Source organism: Haemaphysalis longicornis, unplaced genomic scaffold (assembly GCF_048455015.1).
Source record: "Haemaphysalis longicornis isolate Haplotype H1 unplaced genomic scaffold, Haemaphysalis longicornis Haplotype H1 scaffold_1, whole genome shotgun sequence".
NCBI lineage: Eukaryota > Metazoa > Arthropoda > Arachnida > Ixodida > Ixodidae > Haemaphysalis > Haemaphysalis longicornis.
The window spans coordinates 276087560-276109927 of record NW_027526203.1 but is presented as its reverse complement, the minus strand read 5'-3'; the positions used below and the strand labels follow the sequence as shown (position 1 = coordinate 276109927).

General features: G+C 43.7%; 1 protein-coding gene across 3 annotated transcripts in view; it reads left to right on the top strand.

Annotated features, from left to right (window-relative positions):
* Dora (zinc finger SWIM domain-containing dorado) overlaps positions 1-22368 on the top strand; it is a 115862-nt gene that overhangs the window by 5778 nt on the left and 87716 nt on the right. For 2 of the 3 annotated variants that reach the window (XM_077678358.1, XM_077678344.1), the window contains exons 2-3: positions 19197-19368; positions 20438-20532. In XM_077678358.1, coding sequence (XP_077534484.1) covers positions 19197-19368; positions 20438-20532 — 267 coding nt within the window. The remainder of the gene's footprint in view (positions 1-19196; positions 19369-20437; positions 20533-22368) is intronic. The other variant, XM_077678351.1, reaches the window with a different exon arrangement.

Genomic DNA, 22368 nt, shown 5'->3' with positions numbered 1-22368 from the left:
GACAAACAGGGGGTCACGTAAGACAACGCCGCTTGCGCCAATCGGCCAGTGTCCTGTAAAACTACTTCAAAGCGGCGGAGTGCTGTGCAGCTAAAACAAGTATAGTGCGCCCAGTACCAACAGCAGTGAGCATCGGTACTTCTATGCTTACGTGCCTTTTCGTAACTTTCATTGTTTACCGCACCATTCTTACTGCTGCAAAAGAATATGCATTACACTTCAGCGCAAATAGTTAGTTCGGAAAGCCTATAAGCCGGGCCTAATTTGCGTTTGCTTTTTCCGTCCTCAGCCAATCGCACAGCTCAGCTCATATGACATCATAGGTTCTGTTGCGGGAAATGAGCTAGTGGGTCGCATGGCCATTCCGTTTTTTCCTAGTTATGTAGCTTATTTGAGCGAAGTGTGCGTTAACGGTGGTGTCAGTATGATTCTATCGAGGCAATCTTTCGAATGAACCAAACTTGTGTTTTGTCTTCATGGCTCATAAATACCTGAGAAAGTGGTGGGGAAATCGCCCCACCAGTAGCATAGTGGTTATCGCACCAGACTGGTATTATGGAGGTCGTTGGTTCGGATCCCACCCGGCGGGCATTTTTTCACCACTTTCTTTCTGACTCAAAAAAATTCGTCATATCTTTCTATGACCTACCGCATTATCCCCTTTGCTTTCCGAGGTTTTCTTGACTGCCAACCCTTATTCTGCCTATATATATATATATATATATATATATAATTAGGAAATGAGGGGCTCGTTGAGGACATATAGAAACATAAGTCAGCAGTCTACAACGCCAAAGAAGGCATAGGGGTGTTGCTAAACTTTTTTTTCTTCTTTTTTTTACTACGGGTAATGACGTTACATTATTTCTAATATAGGGAAGACAGAAGGCAACAAAGAAAGAAAGAAAAACGCGCCCAGAGTGGGGACCGAACCCACGCCTTTCGAATGCCCAATTGGTAGGGCATTCGATATGTAATCGAAAGGCGTGGGTTCGGTCCCCACTCTGGGTGCGTGTTTTTCTTTCTTTCTTTCTTGCCTTCTGTCTTCCCTATATTAGAAATAATGCAACGTCATTACCCGTAGTGAAAAAAAAAAAAGAAGAAAAAAGTTTAGCAACACCCCTATGCCTTCTTTGGCGTTGTAGACTGCCGACTTATGTTTCTATATATATATATATACACGCACACACACGCACACTTCATATTTCCAACATTGGCAGTGCTGGCTCGTGGCCGAGTGGTCTGGAGCTCTAGGTATATTATTTTGCATGTCGCAAGTTCGAATCCCCGCCGTACATCCTTGGTTTTTTTTTTTTTTTTGGTAAGTTAATGTTTTTGTTTTCAGTCGATGTTTTCTATACTGAATTGACCATTTTTGCACTGTAACGTTCATTGCTCCACGAGCGAGTTCGCAGAACGCACGAAGACTGACACTGATGCGCTAGCGAGTTCTCGTTGATGTGCTGTTGCCATGAGCACTGACTGCTTGTGGGCAGTGGGCACAGGCCAGAATCAGCAGACCCTTGGCCTGGTGCGAACACGCTTTTTATGATACAGGCATGAGTGAGGCAAGCTCCAAAGATGGGGGAAAAGTGCATGGCATTTGAGCGTCTGCGGTGACTCGGAGGGCGCTTATCCACTGCGTAGGCTTTCGGCTAGTGATTACTACGATTCCAAGCCGTCCTGGTTGGCTTATCTGGTGCATTTTAGAGCTGACAACATGGCAGACACACAAAATGGCGGTTACTGAGACATCGAGAATGCCCATCAAACGATAACGTCGGATGTCAAGCATGTTGTTTCACGGAACCAAAACTTGTTTTAATGCTAATCTTGGACGTCGTCCAATCACGTAGAACCTTTACCTGACCTCACTGCGGTTAGTTGGTGCAGCCGCCACAAACCGTGCATGGTAGTTTCTCTTCTTTCAGGCTTGATAAAATAAATACCGCCTTATCGCGCGGATAAACAATGAAAACTGTGCAATTGAGCCAGTCTACGCAGCGCTAGCAAAAACGGAAGCTTGACAAATTCACTTCAGTGTCCCTTTAAAGTGACTGACATTGAAATGTCATTTGAAAAACCACAGTGCAACTTGGTTTTATTTGTTCTGGAAAATAAATGCCATTTAAAACCATGATCCACATAAAACAGTGGTGTGTCGCATATGACATTTTAATGGTGTTCACTCCTGAGCCTGCCTATTAAACGTGTTTCAATTTTTAGTCGACAGAGGGCTCTACCTGTCCATGCAGAGGTCAAGGTTTACCCAGCTGAACTTTGATTGAAAATAGACAAGTGAATGTTATTGCTCATATTTGTGTTAAAATGAATACACCATAGAAAGTGGTCATCGTGTGGAATTTGAGCTCGAATGAGTGTGTGATTTTGAAGGCTACCGTATGAAGCACAGTCTTGTTTAATTTAAAAAAACTAGTGTTTTGTAACTCGCTCGACTATCTCAACCCCAAAAAACCTTTTCTTTACAAAAAATAAGCAGTGACTTAATAAGGGGAATGCTAAAAGCAAAGTTGTTGTTGTGTTAACTGCACATGAGTAATCAAATGGTACGATCAAAGGGAACCAGAGGCACCGTTGCAGTCGCAGTCATGTTTCTTAGTGGTGGCTTTGGTCGGCGGCCACCAAACTGCATATGCCTGTCCCTGTGATGTCGTAAGGTTCGGGCGAGAAAGTGCCCTCGGTGAAGACTCGCATAATGAACACTAGGGTACCTCTACCACTGAGAAGACTGTTATACAGTGAATGCGTGTTGCCATTGATGAGCCCAACAAGCAGTGGAGCAAGGGACGATGGGAGTGACTCTCCAGAACAGGAAGCAAGCATCTTAGACCAGGGAACCACCTTGGGGGGAAGATGTCGTAGTTCAAAATAAGGGAAAGAAAGCGACTTGGGCTGGACATGCGATGCTATGAAATGACAACCGGTGGACCGCCAGAATGACAGAGGGACTACCTGAAGGCAGGACTAGAAGCGGGGGAAAACCACTAACTAGATGGAAAGGCGAGATAAGGAAATTTGGGGGCAGAGATTGGACTGAAGCATTGCAAGACGGGAATGGCTTAAGAAACGGGGGAAGCCCATCGTCCTGCGGTGAACACAAGCAGACTGATGAGGATAAGTCACCACAGCTTCATCAGTTTTTCTTAACTTCTAATTTGTGCGTTTGAAGTTTGTTGAAATTGGGTGGCAAAGCAGCAGTCTTCTAACCAAGGTTTTACTCTGTCTTTATGGCATTTTTAATGTCTGTAGGAATGTGCGGCGCTTTAAATGCTTTTGATTGGAAAATGTTTGGAAAGAGGTCACATGATGCGCCGACAGTTGTAATGACAATTTAGACATCGAACATCATCACCTCTCCGTTTCTACATGTGGTGCCAACTAAAAGTTATTTCGACCAGTTGAATTAGGAATTCATTGCATATTCTTGAATATATAAAATGCCAGTTTTGATAAGTGCTAGCAAAGCATAAGCTTGCTAAAATTTGTTTTTGGACCCTTCAAAGAAGCCAAGCGGAGAACCTGGGGGAACCTCTTACTCTGGTTGAATGTGTGTGTGTGTAAGGGGAAGGGGGGTATTTAGGCCTATGACAAAATTTGTAGGCTTAGGGGAAGCAACATGTTATTTTACTTAGCTTTAGCATTCAGGGGTGTGCAGTGCACTTATAACTGTTTGTGGCTGTAGCATTGGAAGAGCAAAAACATTTTTTGTGTCAAAACAGTTAGCCTACCATGGCCGATTTCGTGGATGTAGAAAGTTGCTCCTGGTGCAGCCTCTGGTGTTCGTTAGTTTATTTATTATTCGCTTGCGCAAAGATTGGTGAACAGTAGAAAGAGGTTGCAACGCACTACGCGACATGTTAGGCCTAATGTCACACTTCAGCTCTAGCGTCAACTGGTACAGTCTTTGTCAAAATTTTCTAGGCCAAGACCGCAACTTTTTGCGGCACAGGCCGCAAAAAATTTAAGTTATGAGCGTACGTTTCGAGCGAGGCTGAAACATCTTATGGCAGAAAGCTGTAGAAAACACCTTTGTTTCTTGTCATAAAACCATTTTGTCGAAAGGTTAAGTTGATTCTTTGAATTTTGTTGTCCGGAAGGCTTAGGTTTGGCCTCGAAAATTTTGACGAAGACTGTACCTGCAGCTTGTACAGTGGATATGGCATTGATTGGAACCACGGAAGTCTCAGCGGGATTGTTGCCCATTGTAAGCCCAAACAGAGGATGGTAGGCGTATTGTCGTGATAATGTGTCATGACTTCAGTGCGGGAAAGTGCCTGCTTTTTCCCCATTAGTATATAGCTTATTTAAATTAAGTTTACGTTAAAAAAAGTTTCAGTGTTATTCTAACGCGGGAATCTCTCGAATGAACCAAACTTTATTTTGTCTTCATGGCCCCTTTAAAATGCGTGAATAGAGAGCAGGAAATATTAGACCCTAAATCTGGCTAACACTAGTTGTCGAGGAGTAGTTAAAATTTTTTATATAAGTAGGGTGATTTCAGATAAGATCCAGCAAAGTGGGGCTGGTCGACCTCTTCAATTTGTTAAAAATTTTTTATATCATTCCCTGATTATTTCAGTGTCGAGATTCAGCAATATTTTCCCCAGGAAAAATTTTGTCTAACTAAAAAATTTTGGAATACGACAAGGTGGAGCCCCGCCACTACATGCCCATGCACCTCGGCCAATTCTAGCGACATCTAGGTACGATATATATATGAGGGGCAGTTCATAAATTTTATGCTAAATTTATGCATGGTTTACATTTATCTAGCAAAGTTTTGCTGCTGTCAAGGATATAAATTTTTGGCAATAAATGTAGAATTCGGCTTGCAGTGCAGTTTTGTTTAAGGGCACAGGGTAAGCCCTATACTTCCCATGCATTTTTGGCCATTTTGAGGTACATTTTTCTCGGCATCTAATAAAGGTATATACATAACGTATATATCATTTTCTTTCAAATTTTGTGCTCTTTTAACTGTACTAGAATTATGAACATCCTTAAAAATTTCAGTTTTTTATAATTTTTTGTCTGTTAGTACCTAAATTTTGGCATTATTTTAGCATTAAAAATTGTGTAACAAAAAAACTGTTGCGTGCATACTTTCAATTCTAGTACAGCAGGTGTGAAACGTTATGCAGATGACAGGGGAAAAAATCAGCTCGTTATCGTGAACGATATAGGAAATAATGGTACCTATGTAAGAAAAAACATTGTTTTGAGATAATTGAGTTTAAAGTAAAAAAAGAGGTTAAAAACGATACTTTTTTGCCAAAAACACCACTGGAGCCATTTATTTAAAAAGCACCAGCTTCATAATCACTGCCAAAGTCATTTTTTTGCTTTTCACCCGGCCGTCTGTCCTTCCATGACTATTTTGTGCACCATCGTACAGATCTCCTCACAAAGTATTTTGCTTGTGGTCAACCTATTTAAGCGACTTAATGGTGGTGTTGCTTCCAGGTTTTGGTCTGAATGATTTCAAAATGCTGGCTCATGCGTTGCTTCATCATTTAATAAAAGAACAGCATCTAATGTTACAGTCATTAGAGTGTGAAGCCCAAAAAAGATGTTTTTTTGTTCGCAGCTTCGAAGGGCAAATGTGGAAAAAACGTGCAACAGGGTCTTGGGATTGCCCTCACTGAAAAATCAGCTCTGCAATGGTTGCTATGCCATTTGTTAATACAGCTGGTTCCAGAAAAGCATTTTGATCTGAAACTGGAAGTTTTTTGATGAAAAAAAAAATGACAATAAACCCTGAGAACATTCTTAAGAGGATGTGGGCACTTACTACATGCTTACGGGAAAACTGCTTTTTAGCGAGAAATAAGACTTTTTAAGGCAAGTGTGAATATGGAAAATGTGCGCAAGGAATTGAACTTCCCTAATTGCGAAGAAAAACAAAAAGTCATTTTTTCAAAATTTTGCCTTACCCTGTGCCCTTAAACTTCGAGCCTAAATATTACAAAAAGTGCTTATCGTAAATTACAATTTTCAAATTTTACTCACGTGTGCTCCTTGCAGTTAGAAACAAATGCACCGAATATTATAGTAGTGTACTGTATGGTTGAGATACCACTGCCATGCAAGTTTGAAGAAAGAACTGAAACAAATTTGAGGAGCTAATATGAAATTTATTTTTCTCAAATTCTCCCCAGATGTAGGCCTTCACATGTACTTGCATAATCATCAAACATATGTCTCATCATTTTGTCCCTGGAGCGCGTACAGCGCAAGAAAGGAGCGCCCTATCTGCCCAGCTCTCCACGACGTACCATAGTGATAGCGACTTCCCTCAGATTTGTATAGATTATGTATGTTTTGTATAAAAGACAAATGATCCCTTTACGGATACAGTAAGCGAGAATGCAATAGAATAAATGGCATTTTTAATGTCCACATTGGCACCATAACAACCAATCTGCGCCCATTGATCTGGGGAAGAAAATGGCAAAACTCTTAGGGTCAGCCCCGTGTTTTAAAAAATAGCGGTTTCAATTTTTGTGAAACTTCCAATATGTTGACTGCTAAATTTACTTGGTTAGAACGACATTGCATCATATTGATACTGGAGTATGTACAATGCCCCTTTCCTATAGAGGCAGCACTGCTGGAATGTACTCTAGAAATGCGTGCAGATGTTAACAAAAGGGAATGATGTGCTTCAGGTTCAGTTTTTAAAGCTTCCTCTGGATTTCTTAAAGCACTGACACTCTTCCTTTTGATATGCTGTTTTGCCTTACCGAGCTAATTCATATCGCCAACACACCGTATCCGGGCACATCGCAATTCTAAATGCGCTGTATTCGCTCTATAAAATCAAATATTTCACAAAAGGAGAAGTAGCGCACATATAGCTCTTTAGTTTGCCCGGAATACCACGTGCTTGCCTCCACATAGCGACCCCTCTTTTGCTTACTCGCACGCACGCACACTTGTGAAGCGCTCAGAGTGATTGGGGACTTCAAATCTGGCGGCTTGGGAATAATTAAGCTGGAGTTCTCAACGCAAAGTCAGACAAAACATCTGGGTTGTACGTGATGTCGTGAAGAAACACAGTCAACTGGGAAAGAACTCCATGTGCAAGCAACACTATCTTTACTACAGCACTGGGCATACCAAATTTAATGTCTTACTCCTTGCAACCTGGATGAGTCAAATGTAATCGACAGCAAGAAACGTGCTCCTGCACGCACAGTGCCAACTAGCATGTTTATGTTGCATACAGGGAAAATACCAGGAACCTAACTATAGATGCCAGTGAACTGAACTGGCCATTCATTTTGTGCGCACCATCAAATCAATGCTATTGGGGGCGAATGGGAAGTATACAAATGGCGGGTCTCGCATGCTCGATAGACAATATTTCTTTAGAAGGGCGGGTGGGAGGGGAGGGTGTAGTTGTGGTTGTCACGTGGGAGCCAGGCGACCTTGTATAGAAGTCACTTGACCCTAAGAGGAATCCGAATTGCATTTGCAAAGAATGCATGCGACGTAGTTGTAGGCATCTTTAAACACCAGGATACATATTACAACATAAGATCTCAAGAATTGGAATTCATACTTCCAGAAACATAGCATATGTGGTCTAAGAAAGTCAAGTGCACACACTTCCCATACATGAAGCAAAATGAAGTTTCAACTACTGTGGCAGAAAAAAAAAAGGAATATTGATGACCAGTGCATGCGTTCCGCAGCGTTGTCATGTCACGTGTGGCATAAAATTTAAGGGATCAGCAGCAGGTACATGTGATCCACAAGCAGAACGGCCTGTGTATACCCTTTATAGAAACTCTAAATACCTATTCGCCGCGAGATCGACTTATAGGTGGCGACAGCGTCGCGCTGCTAGTGTGGATGCTCCACTGAGCGGCCTGGGAGAATGCACACTGTGGGCGCGCTTCGTGTCTTTCTCTCGCCGTATGTGAGCATGAAAGGCGCAGACAAGAGTGGTATGCCGTAGTTCGCTTCCTAAATGTTAAATGTATTGCAAGAAAGCGGCAATAAGTTTTCATTACTACGCCAAAAAAGCGGCGACCCATCAGGAATCTCAGAACGGCCGAAGTAATGGCAATGAACTTGTACGCCGTGGCTCGTAGCAAGCTCGATCTTTCCCGACTATCTTTGAGCCTTCAATAAAAGCATAATTAGAAAAAAACCAGGAAGCCTCGTTCTCTGGAATTCAGTTTACAACAACAGTTTCAATCGTTTTCATTGGTAGCATGACGCATTCTTGCTATAGTAACACCACTTAACTGCCCCGGCATTTTTTCTAAGAGTTTACGATATTTTTTGTGTGTTCGAAAGGCACATGAAATTACCGAGTTTTAACCAGCGCAAAGCTATTAATGCAACCATTCAAATGGGTCTTTTGCGTAAAGCTTTCGTTAAATTAAATTTTAGCGGCTCTCAAGGCAGGTTTGATGAATAATGGTGTCGGAGCACTTATTTACGGCTTTCGTCGCAAGTGAACTTACGAATTAAATTGCTAACACGCGCAGTACAATCAACATCTCATGTTTAGCTACACTTGCAAAGTAACAAGCAGGTTTACAGTATGTAAACCAAGCTTCTCGGACATTACAGTGAGCACAGAATTTCTGTTACAGCTGCACTGTTGACCATTCATGTTCCTTTTAAAATATAACAGGTGCCTAGAACAGCGAGGCATGTTCGCATTCTTGCATAATGTGGCTTACGAACCATCAAGATGGCAAATAAAGTTGCCCTGTTGCAGATGTAGTGTAACGTTCGTCTTTATTTCTCGTTACACAATAGTGCAACGGGTTCCTGTTAACTGCTTTGTGTTGTAAACTGAACCTCGCTTTCATCTTGGCATTTAATTCTTGAGGATTGGTAAAAAGGCACGGATGAAGGTTTTGTGTGCTTTAGTTTTCTTTTCTTGAAAAGGAGGGAGGGGGGGGGGGGGGGTTCTGCCAACATTCCAAACGCAGCGGGAAGAGAAACCATGTAACAAGAAAGACCAAACATTGGCGATCAGTATTACTTGCACTTGGAAGTACGCTAGGTGTCGTGTATCTTAGCGGTGAAAAGCCGTATTTCAACAAGTAAACGCCAGCATTCTGAAATCTGATGAGCCCCCTTTTTGCCCGAGATTATCCAGGAACTGCGGCTCGCCTTTTTCCAAAATGGTATTTGAAGCGGGCATTGTGGGAAAAATAAAAAAAAATATCCCATGAGTCGTGGCATACGCCCTCCACACATTTGGGCAACAACATGCATTAAATTACGCAATTTTTACTTCTTTAAACTTAGGTCCACCTTAAGGGGTTAAAACCTGACCATATTATGCATTTGGTTATGCTGAGTGAAACATTTTTTGGGCAAGCTGATTCATGTCGGGAAAATGAGAGACGAAATGCCACAGGACAGACGCAAACTCACAACTGCTTAATTTTACTGAGAAATCCCGCTGAAATACTCTTGCGCATCCACAGAAATGTATTTTTAAATATGGCAGCATATCCACTCCGTGGATGACGGTAAGGGTGCGGAGTACGGGGACTCGAAATTACATCCAAGTTGCGCCGCGACCGTCATTCGATTTCAGCCGCGAGTTGCACCGTGATTATTCCCTAAATGAGACTGCAACTCATGGCTCAAATCGAATTTCGCTTGATTTTCGTTTGATGGGGGTGTGCGCACGTATGGACGCGGACGGACATTGGGATGTCCTAAACCCCTGTCACACGGGCACTTTCAATCACGATTGAAGTGAATTGTGATCGAGTTTTCGAGCGCGCTCGATGCACTGCCGCTGCTACACGGCCCGTTTCAATGGCGATCGAGAAGTGGCCCTGGTTGCACTCGTGTACGCCAGATGGTGCTAACAATGTACTTGCGGCCGGCGTCTGGTAACTTCGCGCGGTCGTAGGTATACGTAACTATGTAAATGTTACCGCACGCTTATTTGGGTCAAGTTATTTGACACAATTTGTGGCATAAGTTGAAGTTGTCACCTTCTATGCCATTACTGAGCGGGGACGAGAGTATCGCCGCTTTCGTTCGATCGCGCTTGAGAAACCAGGATTGAGTTCGAGCGGAATCGAGCTCGATCGCGATTGAAACTGGCGTGTAGCAGCACCCATTCCGGATTGAGCTCGATCCGGTTCGACTCAATCGCGACTGAAAGTGCCCGTGTGACAGGGGTATAAGGCACTCCGTGCCGTTACAGGCGAGGGAGTAAGCTGTTTGACTCTCGGGTACCAACTCACGGTCGTAGCCCAATGGGTAAGACGACGGACACTTACTGTCTGGTCTACCAGATACAGGTTCGAATTCTGCTGGTACGTGTGACTTTTCGCGGTTCTAAACGCTATGCACACGGACGCGGACGGACATTGTGCGATCCTAAGGTATTCCGGACCTAATAATAAATAAAATTAGCAACATAGCATAAGCAAGTACTGTCCAAAAATGCTATTTATTTTCGAACAAGGTACGGGAAGAATTCGATAACACAGGCGCTTGCGTGTGTAAAATACGTCCCCGTTAATGTAGGGGTGATAGCGCACAGGCCGTGTGCAGTGTGTCATTGTTTTGGTTTTTTCTAAAAAAAACAGCGCAATTCTACAAGGGTGTGGCAGATGTCCGCGGGTATGCACGGGCCTTGTCTCTTTTTACCCCTTTCGTGTAGTAAACTTTCATCCTTGTGGGATATGTGAGGGGTTCCTCGGGGGCCTTGCCAGCACTCTGGGGTAGGCCCCCACGCTAGCTCCCGGCGTGTCAACCACGCGGGCTCCCATGCCTACGCCAGCCCAGCGAGGTTCGCCGATACGAGGACACAGTAGACAGTAGTGCGGAAGCACAGCCGTTTATTTGGGGAATCCCAAAGCATGCGAGCACGAGGCTTGACGGCGTTCACGAATCGCGCCGTCCGGGTCATGACCGCAAACGGGAGGCAGGCACTCACGGCGCGCGACAAACAACAGTTCCCACCTGAGACATGGTATCCGCAATCGCCGCGATGTTCCGCCGATCTCGCCCCGACCGGGTCTCCGACGAGACTCTCCTTGTCTCCCGCGCGAACACGCTCGCGCCGCCCGCGCCCGCGCGCCTATGCCCGCACATAAGATCGGTGGTGCCATCTCTCGGGGGACGCCGACGAACCAGCGGAGCGCTGGACCGGTTTCCGTGCACAAGTCTCTCCCGAAGCTCGCGCGCCGGCTCGGGATCGCGGGTCGCGGTTCTCCACGATTCCCACATCCTTTAAATAACCACCACGCCACCTTCAAAAAGCACCCTTTGTTTGGCGTTCCCGAAACGGCAGACGACTGAACTCATAAAAAAAAAAGTGCAATCTGTCGAAACAATGTTTATAACACTTTTCATGTTGAAGCGGTGACTACGGCGATGATGTTTTCTGGAACTAAAGTAGCGCATTATCCCGCAATGGCCCCGCGGTGGCTCAGTGGCAAGGTGTTGCGCTACTGAGCACGAGGTCGCAGGTTCGATTCCTGGCCGCAGCGGCCGCTTTTCTGATTGAGGCAAAAAGCAAAAACGCCCGTGTTTACGAGATTTCGGCGCACTCTAAAGATCACCAGGTTGTCAAAATTAACCCAGAGCCCTCCACTACGGCGCGCCTTATCGCCTGCGTTGCGTTGGCGCGTTAAACCCTACAATCAATCAATCCCGCAACGGCTACTGGTTATGCACTTCTAGATAAAATACGCAAGCAGAGGTAACTATGCCACTGCTTAGTGCCAAACCAGTGCACATATTCGTTTTTTTAATGTGTGCAGCGCGCTTCTTGCGCCCCGCGCAACGTGAACGAGCAGACTAAGGCCGAGCAGACGACGCGAGAGCGCCATCCACACTAGGAGCGGCTCGTCCCGCCGCCGCCAGGGGCCGACTGTGTTCGATCTCGGGCGAATATGGCTAGCAACTTTAGCTAGACAGGTGCTACACAGTAGTATGGTGGCTAGAAGTAGTATACAATTTTGACAGGGTGACGATTGTTTATGGTGCCAAACGATAACTTTGAAAGTGCCATTTTTCAATATGATGCAATTTGTTTCTACTTCTAACCAAAGTAAATTTAGCGGTGAACATGTTGGGAGGGTTAAAAAAAACATTGAGAGCGCCTTTTTTTAGATATGTGCCTGAACCATATAGTTTTGTCGTTTTTTTTTTTTCCAAATCCATATACTTCAAATTGGGTGCACATTGGCTGTTATGGTGCGAACATGGACATTAAAAATGCCATTTTTTCTGTTACATTCTCGCTATCCGTAAAGGAATCGTTTGTCTTTTATACAAAACATACATAATCTATGCAAATATGAGGGAAGTCACTATCACTACTAAGGAATCCTACCCGGGCGGGTAGGGTTCCTTTCTCGCTGTACGCGCTCCAGGAACAAAATGATGCAACATGTTTTTGATGATTATGCAAGTACATTTAAAGGCCTACATCTGGGGAGAATTTGAGAAAAATCGAAGATGTGTTTTGTTTTTGTATTAGCTCCTCAAATTTGTTTTTCAGTATTTTTTTTTCAAACTTGCATGGCCGTGGTAACTCAACCATACAGGATACAACTATAATATTTGGTGCATTTGTTTAAAACTGCAAGGAGCACAAGTGAATAAAATGTTAAGTTTGTAATTTTAGTACTTTTTGTAATATTAGGCTCAAAGTTCGAATAAAATTGCACTGTGAGCCGAATTTGACATTTTATTGCAAAAAAGTTATGTCCTTGACAGCAGCAAAACTTTGTTAGGTAAATGTATACCAGGCGTAAATTAAGTATACAATTTACTAATTGCCCCCTCTTAAATATTTTCGTAGTGAGGCGTTGCTAAAGTTGACCAAGGTGCATGGGCATGTAGCTGCAGGGGTCCATCTTGCCGTGTTCCAAAATTTCCTACAGTTGAATAGAATTTTGCCCGGGAAAAATATTGCTGAATCTCGACATTGGAATAATCAGTGAATGATATAAAAAAATTCGAGCAAATCGAAGGGGTTGACCAGCCACAATTTGTTCGATTTTATCTGAAATCACCCAGTACTTTTTTTACAAGTTTTGGTTTTTATCGACGTCATTGATAAAATAGTACAGGCCTCTTTAAATACTTGTTCAGCTGTTTTTTCAATATTTTTTATGTGTATGCAAGTTTCATTATCAAAATTTATTAAACTCGTGGTAGACTTCATTACAGTATACATGCTAGCTAATCCCCAACTAATTTACTTAAGCTTTGGAAAATTTGTAAATTGACTAATCTAGTTATGCCAGTGCTTGTATGGAGGAATATGTAACGAATACATTTTGTTAAAATGGGTCTCATGCTCATGTGCCAAAAAAAACGTTTCGGTACCGTCACTGTAATGGTCAAATGTAGGACCGAAGGACCCCATGCAGTGGTGTCCAAGTGCGCCATTGTTACAATTTCGCTACAAATCCGCTTGCCTGCGCATCGCTGCTCCTCAACCGAGCTCCACTTGCGCCATGTGCCCCACAATGCGCTGATATCAGTGGAAGGTTTCTCAGAATACATTAGTTTTGGTCCGGCAACCTCATCAAAGCGCATGCTTTGTTGGTACCACTGTGCCTACCGAAGTTTCAGACGATTTCTTAGAACGCACTTGTTTTCGTCCAGCAACCTTATGAAATCGCAAATTAGGTTGGCATCCCTGTGCCTTCTTACAGAAGTTTCTGTTCCATTTCTGACATGCCAGTGTCCGATTGCTCGTCTGTTTCGTGTTATTCGACCGACCGGCAGAGCTGAAGATGGGAAAACGCAAATTGCGATGGGCAAAGCTGAAGAAGAAACGTAAATTTTTTTCTTTGCTACACGCACGCATACTAATTGTCTAGAATCATAAGAATGTCGCGCCACTTGCAACATCCTGAAAATTCGAACGCCGTGCCGCTTCCCTAATCTGGTTGCGTTATCAGCGTTGGTTTCCTTACGGGTCTAGATCGCGTACCGCGGCACTTAAAGCATTTACTGGAATTTGCTTTTCCCTAGTCGTAGCCATCGACAGCCGAGGCTGAAATGACGGCGACTAACTGAACACGCCTGTGGCAAGGCACAGACACGACTCCGGTGACAGACGCGACATCGGGGACAGGCAGCCTAGATCGAGCGCCTGCGGCCGTTGTTTTGATCGTGATAGACCAGCTTTCGTTTGTTCGCTCGCTTTCCATTCCCGATAAGCCCGTGTTTCCATTGCAGGTAAACGCGGGGATTAAGCGGCTTTTTTTGGCAGCAGCGTAGGAGCAGGCCACCTTAATACATGGTTTGTCACGTTATCATGCTGCAAGTTCCATTCTTGCGTCTCTGCTTCATCACCTTGCATGTTTTGGTGTTCGTTCGGCCGTTAAGTTTAGACTGTAGGACACTAAAAATTGTAGTGCACCATTAATGTGCACTGTTGGAAAGTCTTATCAATAAGTCTTTTAAAACTGCCGCACGCCTTCATGTGTTGAATTTTTTTTTGCTCCTCAATTAGCAGTTTTTTGAAGTAACGTTCGGAAATCACCCGTATTCCACACTGGCTATTTGCTTCTATAATGGGGATGGGGGGGGGGGGGACTACCGCGGACATAAAGGAGAGGGGGGAGGGTACGATTTAGATGCCTTATGTGGTTGAAATCACTTTGCTGGGGAGCTTTAGCCTAAACGAAGATAGATGCCACCAGGCTTCAATAGAAATTCCAAAGCGTCAATATTTACTGCAATGGAGGAATGTTCTTGGCAGTGTGGCAATAATAGAACAATGTGCCTTACTTTTGTACAGCTTTAAAGGGGGTCAAGAATTGTAATTTTGCTGCTCCAAAGATGCCTTTTTCTTTCTTTGAACTGTTAACTGTCTGGATCCCGACTGCTCATATAATTTCAGAAAAGTGGGACCTACTTTGTCCGAACGGCTCTGCATATTGAAATTGTTTCTGTATATGAAATACCCGCTTTATAATGTACCTTTGCATAAGTTGAGTTAAGAGTCCTGTTGATCAAGTGTGATTTGATCCTAGGATGCAGACATCGTACTTCTTACAAGGTTTCTTGGAGTAAACTGATAAAATACCAGCTGATAATGTGTTAGTGTCAGCCACAATTCCCGCAACCTTGTGTGCTAACAGAAGCAGAATGGGCACTTCATTGGTTTAGTGATAGTCCGTAGTATCAGCTGATATGGGTAGGTGTAGCATTTCAACATGCATTTCGTAAGCCTATTGCAACTGCAGCCAATATCACAGTGAAACCGCTTATATTGGTATTGAGATTGATCGCGAGGTTGCGAGTTGTTACTGGTCTACGGAATTCAATTACGATGGGGCCTTTTCAAAGCATAACTGGAGACACCAGGAAAATACAGGGTGTTACATTGATAATTGGAACACTTGAAAAACTTTCTTGAGCAAATCGCTGCTCGGTCCGTGCTCAAACTTCACGCGAAGGTCGCATTTTGTGGTATATTTTGTTTGACACCGGGAACGACGATGGTACTTACCTGTTTATTCTGAAAATGATTTTCGCCTGTGAGAAAAATGCAGCCGATTTGGACGGGCAAGCCAGTGCATGCTGATCTTGGAATGATGGCGGTATGCAGAGTGAAACGCACGATAAGGATTCATCATAGGAAGGAGCCAAATGGTGTAGCAGACGGTCAGAAAATCTGTCGTCCCTAGTTTATGCTGATCACAAATAGTTGCAGAACAGCTGATACCAATTGTAATAAAATATTCTCACAGTTTATCATTGCCAATCAAGGTTGGCTTTGTTTTCTTACCTGTTTTCACATTTTCTGATCGTCTGCTACCTCATTTGGCTTCTTCCTACTGTGAATTCCCATCGTGCGTTTCGCTCTGCATACCCCAGGTGGCGCCGTTGTTACAAGCTCCAAATCGGCTGCCATTTTCCCATAGGCGAAAATCGTTTTTGTTTTCAGAGTAAACAGGTAAATACAATCGATGTTCCCGGTGTCAAGCAAAATAGACCACAAAGTGCGACCTTCGTGTAAAGTTTGCGCACAAACCGAGCAGCGGTTCACTCAAGCAAATTTTTTAAGTGTTCCAATTATCGATGTAACACCCTGCATGCTGCATTTTTTCTAGAGCGCTTGTTTACTGATAAGAGGAGGTTTAGAATATACTGTATATGTCAGCACTGCTTTGGATGCTGTTTCCAGAAATACGAACCATGAATATTTGCAGCAAAAAGTTCACAGTGAAAGAAATGACAAAAAGCACAATCACTGCTTTCTTGCTCTGCTTATCTGATTAAAGTTTTAAAACAGCCTAAAGGTTATAGCAGTAGGTGCCTTATACTGATCAAAAAAAAAAACCTGCTCTCATTGGTGCATTTCTTTAAGTGTGTCATGGTACCTTTCCCTTGAGCCCCTGCTTTTTTTCTTAATGACATCATTGCAAGCTTGAGCATGGTTTTAGGTCTTCAAAATAAGTTGCTATATTCCCTTCTGCCAATCTCTGTATACTCTTGAGCATGAAAGAAAACTTGTTTGAAACTCCTCTGGTAGGCTTTATTTCCAGTTCTGTCTGCTTGGAGGTTATGTTTCTGAACATGCATTTTTCAATGTATCAATGAAAAATCTGACACTGATTTTTGTCTACACATGAAAACGAGGCACTTATATAAGCACATCTTGTGAATAATGATGGAATAATGTGGTAGTTCTCGCCTTACACAGCATTTTGAAATGAAGGCGAAGCTGCCTTTATTAACGATGGAGTCAGAAACCTCTGTTTCTATTAGTAGTTAACCAGTGTTTTGGGATTTGTTTAGACAAAATTCGGAAAGCTTGGCTTCACTGCACTTCACAAAAAAAAAATATCTGAAGTAAGGATACTTGTCTCCCAACCTTTCATCACAAATTTGAGGGATAAAAGGAACTGCTTGCAGTTTTATGGCTCCTTGAACTATTCTCTTGGTCATCTCGGGCTTTCATTCTGACTGGGGGAAGCTTTGTGAAAGAATGGGCCCAAGTAGGCGAAAAGGCAAAGTAGGGCAATCTGAAGAAACTTGAGGACGTTGTGAGGGGTGAAGACACATGAAGTGTGTGATGCTTAATGTTGGGAGCATGTCTTGCTTTCTTGTCTTGCTTTCTTTGGCACACTTAGTCTCCCACCAATGTGTGTAGTTGGGCATCACAAGGGCCAGGTATTGAAGTTTTGAATGTGTGTGTGCGAATGAGCGTATGGGATGGGGGGGGGAGGGGGTGGCATATAAAATCCGAGTAGCAGCACTATATGCTGAAGCTAGTGTTTGGGGTGGCTTAGTTGGCATTGTGGCCGCTTGGACTCCGCAAGCTGTTGACATCTGGACAATTCACATGTATGCTAGATTTCAGTGGCAAACCAAGGCCCCTTTCCTTTTCATTTTTTGTCTTGCATTTCTTTCTTCTCTTTTTTTTTTTGAGTTGAAGTGGGGAGCCACTTAATAACAGTGTTGTGTTATAGCTGTAAAAATGAATCTTCACAACTCTTAAACTGATGGGGGCTTCACCATTGAAAATCGTCACACGGCACAAACGCATTGTCACCCCCACCCCTCCCATGGCCCATCATGAAATGCTTTATCATTGCGCAGCAGTCTAGGAAACAGTGAAGATGAGAAGAGAAAGGGCACCAGCAAGTCGCATGAATTCTGTTGGTTTTCAACTAGCAGCAGCTGCAATGTACACAAACCAAATGTAACATTCATGTATTTTGCTCTTTTTTTTCTTTCAGGATTTGCTAATATGGGTGACTTGCTTTATGGACAATTTTTTTGGGTAGCAAAAGTATCTGTATCAATGAGCCATGACTTTAATCGGCTTTTTATGCAAGTTGTGCAGCGATATTTCATTTGTTAAAAAAAAAAAAACTTCACCTTACGATCCACCTAGGCATGGCACCCATGACAGCTGCTGGTACAAATGTTTGTTATAAAGATTATTGGGCATTTGCAAACCTGTGGCTTCTTTTTTTAGAAGGCAATGTTTGTGTTGACGTCATTTTGTTGCTCCACGAACGATTTGTGCCCTGTCGAAAGTAGTGTTATGTATACTAGTGTTTTTTGATGTGCTAGTTATCATAAGCATTTTGAAAATAAATTGTTGCGGGTGGTACTTTTTGACATTTATTTTTTAAGGGGCATAACACGTGCAGGGGGGGGGGGGCTAAATTTACACCATCATCAACTTGCTCAGGTCCACTGCAGGACGAAGGCCTCTTGCATTGACCTCCAACTGCTACTGTCCTGCGCCACTCGAGTTTACAGTTTACCCCCGAAGTTCCATATTTCATGCCTCCATCATGTTATTGACCTTCCCCTTCTACACCCGATCTCTTGGTATCCACTCTGTTACCCTAATTATCCACCGGTTGTCGGTTTGTCTCACCACATGGCCACCCAAAGTCCATTTCTTTTTCTTTATTTGATATCTTCTACTCGAGTTTGTTTCCTGATCTATGAAGCTTGTTTCCTGTCCCTAAGTGGCACTCCCATCATTATTCATTTCATGGCCTGTTGAGCCGACTTTAGTTTGCTTTCTAGTTGTTTAGTAAGGCTCCAAGTTTCAGCTCCGTATGTCATCACCAGCAGTATGCACTGGTTATAGATTTTTCTTTTGATTGACAGGGGTAGCTTACGTACTTTTCGTAATTTGGGAGTGCTTGCCGCAGATACCATCTGTCCAAAACTATTCACAGCATGTCTGGAGGGGGTATTTAGAAAGCTAGACTGGGAAAACATAGGATTAAGGATAAACGGGGAAAACTTAAGCAATTTGAGGCTTGCAGATGACACAGTCTTGCTAAGTGAGAATGCAGAACACATGCAAGCAATGCTTGAGGAACTACAATCAGAAAGCAGTTCCGTGGGGATAAAAATAAATGGGAATAGATCTAAAGTCATGAGGGATAAGCATGCCAAGAACGTCTTCTTCAGCTTGGGAAACAAAATGCTAGAGGAAGTGAGAGAATGCAACTACCTTGGCCAGATGGTTATTGCTGGTCCCAACCACGAGAAAGAAATTCGGCGCAGAATAGGTATGGGCTGGGGGGCTCTTGGCAAACACTTTCAGATCTACAATTAGTCTGGAATACGGGTTGTACCATCCGTGCGCATGCACATTTCTTCCCTTTGGGAAGGCTGCCGGGTGGTGTGTGTTGTGCCTGAGCGTGTGCGCCCTCCTCTGTGGCTTCCAGCAGAAGGCGGCCTGGTCCTGCCCCTGGTGTTGCCACTGGTGGAGCTTGCCGCTCGGGAGGTGGCTGCGCACATTCCATTCGAAGTGGTCGAGCATGTGTACCCACCGGTCCCTGAGCAGTTGCAGCTGCGCATCGCCTTCTGGAGCTTCCCGGAAAATGAGGAGGACATCAGGTGGGTGCTGGGGGCTGGGAAGGCACAGGTTGGGTTAGTAGCTCTTTCTGCTCCATTGGGGCAGAGTAGTGCCACAGGATAAAAGCTTGGGGGAAGCCCTTGCTAACTGCAAACGCTCTTCTCAAGTTTGACTGGAACGAAAAGCTCTTGCGGGGTTTACAAACATTCCATTTGTCTATATTAGGTTTGAAGACTGTGGTAGGAGGTTTTTAAACCTAAGCACATACTGTGGGATATTTCTGAACTTACGAGCTTGAGGTGTCAATTGCTTTACAAGGGGTGCTGGTGTAGGCACTGAAAAGGATGTCTTGCAGCTGCCTTGGGCTAGTTTGATTGATTGATTGATTGATTGTAGGGTTTAACACACCGACGCAACGCAGGCAATGAGGCACACCGTAGTGGAGGGCTCCGGATAAATTTTGACCACCTGGGGATCTTAACGTGCGCCGAAATCTCTAACACACCTTGGGCTAGTTTAGAACCAGCTTTGTTGCATGATAAATTTATTATTAATGCAAGCAAAAAGTTTTGTGCCAATTCTAGTACGGTATTTTGGAATGGATTTTCACAGAATAGTCTTAGCATGGCCTACTCTGTGAAAATCCAGTGTCGGTTGGCCTGCTTTGGTATCAAGTCCCATTAACTGAGACATCGCTACCCATCCGCAGTTTTTAACCTACTCTGTGGGGTCTGCTAGTGACAGTGAGAGCTGCGATCATAGCTCATGGCTGATACATATGAACATACTCATTGCATGAAATAAACAAATAAAAGGCTGTAGTCGTAAACACAAGTCAGAAAGTCTTGTTTTATGCCTTTTAAGGAAGCTCTTCTAATTTTTATTCATAGTACGTACCAACGGGGGGGATTGGCCAAGAAACAGGAGCTTTTAGGACAAATACACCCACTTCATGAAATTATAGAATGAAAACGAATCAATGACCGCACCACCACCTGGGAGAAACAGTAAGGAGGTACAGACTGGCGCTGGAAGAGGAAAAGCAAAACCCCCTATGTGGGTGCTGTGTTTATAAATGTTGTTTTCGTATACACCTCACTTCCTTTGCAGGCTTTACTCGTGCTTGGCCAATGGGAGTCCCGAGGAGTTTCAAAGGGGCGAGCACCTTTTCAAGGCAAAGGCAACGAAGGACCTTCTTCAGATTGGTGAGCTCTTGGAAACAGGCTTTTTTACCAACAGGTCAGAGCGGGTTTGCCAAAAATATTTGCCAGGTTAAAATGAAGAGGCACCCTACCTGCAATTGGTGCACGAGCTTCCATTTGCTACGAGTACCAGCATTATTTAGAGGACCCGTGCAGTGCTTTTTTTACAGGTATTTTTCTGGCCCTGCATGTCATTCAGATACAGACACAAAAACAATTATCAGGATCGGTGCGGAAATAAGAAAGTTATTCAATAGTTATGTCTACAAATACAAGCAAATGCGGCACTGCCTACGTCACACTTGAAGCCTCGTGGGGACCCTGCGTACCTACGATTGGCTGAGCATGCAATATTTTGTATATGTCATTGTATTGACCAAACGAGCCTAAATAATGCTTTAGGTCCTATTCTTTTCTTAAAGGCAGCATAAAAGTTGACCACGGATAGTAACAGGGGCAGACACTAGTGCCCACTTCAGGCGCTTTGTGCCCTTTCACAGTGGAGAAAAAGCAAGAAAGAAGTCGATAAAGGGTCGTCACAGCCGTAAGTTAGCAGCAGGGCACAATTGAAGAGAAATAAGAATTGTGGGCTAGCTAAATTTAATTAAATGAATAATGTAGACGAGATGGCGCACAACGTCGCCCCGATTCAAAGGGGAGGCCATTAATCATCATCATCAAGCCGCGCTGCGATGAACCACTGTCTATGCTTTCAGCATCACCCGACGTTTGGCATCTGCACGCTTTGCTAAAATGCATTCAAAATAAACGTCTATGCTAGGCGGATGGTAGTGTCGATGCAAGAAGTGGCGTAGTCAGAGAGCATCGCAACGCGGATGGCAGATTCGCTATTTTGAGTCCGTCTCGAGCATCTCGACGGTTAGGTACGTGCTTTTGCAGTGGAAGGGCTGCTCCATTCACCGAACAACGATCGCGCATTCTTTTTTTTTTCTCTTTAGCAGACATCGGCTGCCATGAGACAAATTCACCGAAGCTATTTTTGTTGGGAAGCTGTTACCTAAACTGCAATTCTATAGCGGGGCATTTCTTGGCCTGCGTCGGGGAGATCGCGACTGTGCGATAGCCTTTTATGAGTTGAATGAGCGAGCTCTGGCTTAATTTCTTGTAGTATTAACACAACGGGGCTCATCTGCAAGATAGGTTTGCGATGTACAAATGTTATCACTGCCAGAATGTCTAAAAGATGACAAAACTACACACACATAGATACTCAACTTTGCTTTTGAAGGTCGGTAGTTCAACCCCACAGAGGCTGCTTTTTTTTTTTTTTTTTGTGACCATCTCACAAGTTTTTTTTTTTTAAACCAGTATATGCGACTGTTTTTCGCCTTTCTGTGAATCCACAAGTGCAGTTCATGTCAAGCCTCAGTAGCAAGACAGCGCACACACTCCAAACTTTGAATCACTGTGGGCATTCTTCAAGGTAAGTCTTATTAGGAACAGCCTCCCTGATAACCAAAAATAGCTTGAAGACTATGGTACAGTTCAGAAAAGTAAGCCTAGCAATACACATCAACTCAGCGACGGGCAGATTACTTCGGCAGTCTCCGCTTTCTACTTGTCGGTGCTGTATCGGCGCGTTTGTCACAGTGCCACCGAACGACGCCATCAAGAAGCGCAGAAAGGAGCGCTTCTTGGACAACCGCAGTTTGGACAACCGTGGCCTTAATACTTCCGGAATGCGGTGTTTTTTGCTGCCCTCATTGGTACCGCGATCCAACGTCATCAGAGAGAGTGGGAAGCGAGCAGCAATCCCCAGTTCTTTTTTGATAGAGCAGCCTTCAATTTGCTTGTATTTCTAAATTTAGAAATGAAATA